The 4,798-nt window shown below is 36.9% G+C and overlaps 1 protein-coding gene across 7 annotated transcripts; it reads left to right on the top strand.

The window, feature by feature from the left end:
- Nucleotides 1–349: 349 nt before the first annotated feature.
- Nucleotides 350–4,481, top strand: LOC129318433 (uncharacterized). Of its 7 annotated transcripts, none has more exons than XM_054963198.1 (6): nucleotides 350–553; nucleotides 1,932–2,036; nucleotides 2,368–2,473; nucleotides 3,094–3,248; nucleotides 3,526–3,703; nucleotides 3,853–4,481. In XM_054963198.1, exons 2-6 carry the CDS (start codon nucleotides 2,034–2,036, stop codon nucleotides 4,014–4,016), a joined length of 606 nt encoding a protein of 201 aa, XP_054819173.1. In that variant the 5' UTR covers nucleotides 350–553; nucleotides 1,932–2,033; the 3' UTR covers nucleotides 4,017–4,481. The 7 variants fall into 7 exon arrangements, with proteins under 7 accessions (XP_054819173.1, XP_054819212.1, XP_054819203.1 ...); XM_054963188.1 differs by having other exon boundaries at nucleotides 352–553; nucleotides 3,037–3,248; XM_054963212.1 differs by having other exon boundaries at nucleotides 352–553; nucleotides 2,325–2,473; nucleotides 3,037–3,248.
- The last annotated feature ends 317 nt before the right edge of the window (nucleotides 4,482–4,798 follow it).

The raw sequence follows: 4,798 nt of genomic DNA, 5'->3' as shown, positions 1-4,798 counted from the left end.
AAGTGCGGTAATCTAAGAATACAAAGAAGAAAGAAAAACTGATGAAGAAATTGGAGATGGAGATTGAGGAAGCGTACCAGACACTTTCCGGCGGAACGGGGCGGAGCTTTATAGGCTGCGTGAATACGACTGCTGTGTGTAAAATCGCCTAATTACTCAGATTGCCCATACACCTCGCCACTCCAACTTTGTACTTCCGATGTGAAATGAGTTATATTCTTTCAAAAAAAGAAAAAAAGAATTTCCCTTCCTATAATTTTTAAATGCTGATTTGGATTATTCAAACTTTAAGTCGTACTCAAGTAGACGTACATATTCATGTTTTCCTCCTCCTCTTCTTTTTCAAACAGGTCTGAGCTGGCCATAAAACGGGGTCGGCCCTTTATTTTTAGATAGTTTTGGGGCCTTAGAACTCTTTAAACAGTGAAGATCGGAAGTTGCGATAGTCCGCGTTCCGGAACCAATCGCCACCTGTTTGCCATCTCGATCTCGCTTTTCTGGAACGACTCGTCTTTGGGGTTTTCTCGTGGTTTTTGAGCCTCCAACTCTTCGCGTAATTCCTATCTCTTACCCTAGCTACTTTCTTGCTTTCTTTTCTTTTCCCCTTTCTTTTTTTTTTCTTTTTGGTTTTTTTGACATGATCCCTGGCTCCGTATTTTCACTGATTCATAATTTATAGTTAAATCGTGCCCTTTAATGTCATCTCGCTCGCCAATTACTATTGTTTAGCCTTTTTTTTTTTTTTTTCCTAATCCTTGAACTCAACGTATTTTTTCCTTTTGCTTTTGTCACGTATCGCGTTTCTGTTATGCAACTTGCTAGCAATTGTAATTAGGTCTTCCATTCCTGGTGAACTGTCTCCTGATTCATTTGATTTTTACTATTTGGGTTGTTACTGTAATTCTCAGGGTCTTCAGGATGATGTTTTAGAACTTGATTTCCGATTTTTGTCTGGAGACATCTGACGTGCTCATTTTATTTATAAAATGCTGGTTTGTGTGCATCAGACATATTTTTAAATTTTGGTCTATTGTAACTGATAACTTGAAATTTGAATTTTTGAATTTCTGTACTTCACTCTGTTATTCTATACATTATTGATTACGGGTCATGTCAGATGCTAAGTTGAGGTATTTTTCGTGGCTAGCGTTATTGTTCATGGCTAATGCCTTTTTTTATCATGAGGAGCAGTGCCTTTAATCAGGTGCCAAAGGCCAGTGCTTTGGTGAATTCTCCATTGTACCGCCAGTGTGTGTCTTAGCCCACCTCTGTGTTTGAAAGCATCAAAAGAAGGGTTAACTTACGATCCCACCTTAAGCATGCATAAAAGAAGTAATATGCCTACATGGGAAATTAAAAAAACTCAACTTCCGAAATCCAACCCAGTCATGTATATTTAAGAGAATATGATAACATAGTTATTCGTACTTTAAAAGACTATTTTTTTAGGTTTTTAGTCTTATAAAGATTTTGTAAACATATACAAAAGGACAAATTCATCACGGATCACTGTCACTATAATGCAGACAATTGGTAAAACAGAGTCAGTTGATGATTAAAGTCGGACCACTTTCATCCTATAGTTATCTGCTTGCCTTTTTAACCTCTCTTGTCTGTCTAAGTCCAAATTAGAGGTTCAATGTCTTAATGGTGCCTTTTGCCACCTATTACTACCTTAGGTTATCTTAATGAGAGACTTAATTCGGTCATAAGTTTTTTTTGGATGCAAAATCACCCCTAAGAAATTTACACACACACATATCGAGAGAGATGTGAGAGCTAAATTTGTTGGGTTTGATTGAACACGTCTTTGTAGTAACTGCCCTGACTATGTTTCTACTGATCAGTAGGATGACCCAGACCTTCATTGTTTTATCAAAGTGTTATCCCTGTGATTCTATCTTGACCATAAGAATATTTACTCTCTGCAGATGAATCATTGTCCTGTCTGGAATTGACCTTGAATAGCATGGTTTCCTTGCTTGGAATGATTGTTGTTTTGATAACATGGAAATAACTGCAACGGTTAGCAAATGGTATTACATTCTGATAGCAGTTATGAAGCTTAGCAATCTGCATCTAAGTTATTATTCTGGTCTCTAATTTATTATAGCTGTAGCAGTTGGAATTGATTTGTAATGGCTGGTATTATTCTTGTAAAATCAAGTTCTGAATAGTTTCAAATTTTCTGGAATTATGTCCTCATATGAGTATTTTTTCTGAGAACCAATTGTGGAAACTCTTTTCACTGCTTATTTCTTCACTTTTCAAGTTCAGATTCAGAATAGCATCTATTATGAAGCTTATTAACCTTTTTTTAACAGATTCTAGTACTCTTTTACGGTTGATTGCCTTTTGTCTCTGAAGGAAAGGGCTCTTGGTGGTACTGCTCCTTATTGTGGGGGGTTTTCACTTTACACAGCAGATCCGGATACAGCGATGTCTGGAAGCACAAGTTGCACTGTTTACATAGGTGAGGGCCCTATTTCTTTTCCTTTTGTCCTCAACCCATCCCCAACTAGGACAGGAAATTGTTTTAAAAATCTTTTTCGGGTTTTGATATGAGATTGTGTATGTGATGTCTGTACTGCCTGCTAAACATATTGCTAGTCTTTTTATACTGGCCATATGGATGTTAAAACGTCAGTGATATTGCCTTGAAAGATTTTTTTTTTTTTAAATCTATTTATGGTTTGAATTTGGATCTAATTGACACTCCAAACTTATTGTTGAGTACTAATACTTCTGCATGGATCTTGAAAAGTTAATTAGAGCTTGCAAATATTTTTCTCATGTGTACAAGATATATAAAATACCACCAATTTTCACTCCAAACTTAAGTATTATGAATAATTTGGCTCCTCATATCATGTTATCCTAGATATTATTGTGTCTAAGTCATGGTATACCAAACACCTCTTGTGACTCTTCTATTATTCTTTTGCCAATTCAAGTGTTAATGGCTTTCGGATTATCTGAAAATATATCTAACTCATGCATGTGAAGAGCTGATTTAGTTCTTTTCATTTAACTCAGGCAATCTAGATGAGAGGGTCACGGAGAGAATCTTATATGATATATTAATTCAAGCAGGACGAGTGGTGGACCTGTATATTCCTAGAGATAAGGAATCTGAGAAACCTAAAGGATTTGCCTTTGCAGAATATGAAAGTGAGGAGATTGCAGATTATGCTGTCAGGCTTTTCTCAGGCCTGGTGACGCTTTACAACAGAACACTGAAATTTGCGGTCTGTTCTATACCCCTTGTTGGTAGTTGGATTTTGTTCAAGTAACTCATTTGTATTCTTTTGAATTTCTCATAACCTCAGAAGCCTAATTGTTATGTGACTTTAGTATTAACAATAGCTGAATGTGTAGGTGCAGCTCTTTGAACTTACATGTCCCACTTGTCCCTGGGATAGCATATTATGTAACATAGTACCATAGTTTTTTTTGGCTGATAACCGATTCTCTTAATTTCTGATGGGATTTATGAATGACATGTTTAGTCTTACTAATCAACAGATATCTGGCCAAGACAAACCAACTCCAAATGGTTCTGCAGTGGCTACACCATCATCTAATTCTTCTCACCGATCGAGGCCCCACCCTGCGCCAATGAATAGTACAGAAATTTCTCAGCACTCTGCTAGGATATCAACACCTAGCCGAATTTCAGATTACCCTGTAAATTACTCCCGAGGTAATGTATTTGCTTTACTTGCCCATCTTTTTTTCATTCTAGGTAGACATTGTGACATTGTTTTCGCAAAGTTGTTTTTGTTACCAGAATATAATCCAAGATTACTGAACTATTGTTTTCCCCTTTAAAATCCTTAACTTCAATGCCAGTTACCCACCGCGTAGTTGACCAAACTAGTGAGTATGGATCTCTCTCCAGTGGCAACAATTATGAATACAGCCGAAGAGTTTTTGGGCCAACATTGGATAGCATTAGCCGGTATAGGTCACGCCGCTATGATACAAGTAACCCAATCTCTTACCCATCTTACTAATATTCCTGAAAAGATCTGTGGGGAGTTGAACATTTCTCTCCTCCAAATCTAGTTAGTATGAGTAGTTCTTGACTACTCGTACATCTTTGTACAATATATGTAAAAGGGAAATATTCAGGAATTAGTAGATTCTGCTTGATATTAGCAAAACCATTCAAGTAGGTGCCTCCGGTATGTATTTGTTGTGTACTACCTCATCCAGGCAGGCTAGGCATTCATCAACTTAATTATTCTGGTTTTCTTAAGTAGGTTAAACTCTGCTGTGAAGTACAAATTTCTTTTTGTTAGCTTTTGGTTATGCTTTTGTATCTGTCTGAAGGTGTTATCACTTACTGTTGGGTATGATCTGATATGGATTATTCTGGATTGTGGGAACTATAGAAAATGTTTCTCTAGTTTAATTGACATAATTCAGTGCGGTAATATTTTCTAATCAATTTCTAATGAAGGACTGAGCGTTCTATAGTTTGGTGTTTTCTTTTCCCAAAATGCTGGGAAACTTTGTTTAAATTAAGTTAATTCATACGTCAAATTATAGGGTGAGAAAGAAACTTATCGTTTGATGGTAATATGATCAGACACAGGTGGCATTGGTACTGCCATCTCACAAGTTATGGTATTTTGGATACTGAGGTTTAAGACTTGGATGTCACAATAGAGAGTCGTTATAAAATAATATTCTTGAGTGCACTCCTTGCACAGCCAACTGGTGGAAATTCCCCAGAGTGAGCCTGCCATTGGGACCCACTACTTGCAACACCCACTTTGGTGAGCTTCCTTTG

This window comes from Prosopis cineraria, unplaced genomic scaffold (assembly GCF_029017545.1).
Source record: "Prosopis cineraria cultivar Desert tree isolate PC_DT_omini unplaced genomic scaffold, ASM2901754v1 PC1, whole genome shotgun sequence".
In the NCBI taxonomy this organism is placed as follows: domain Eukaryota; kingdom Viridiplantae; phylum Streptophyta; class Magnoliopsida; order Fabales; family Fabaceae; genus Prosopis; species Prosopis cineraria.
The sequence above is the reverse complement of the archived record's forward strand: the minus strand, read 5'-3'. Positions and strand labels throughout refer to the sequence as shown.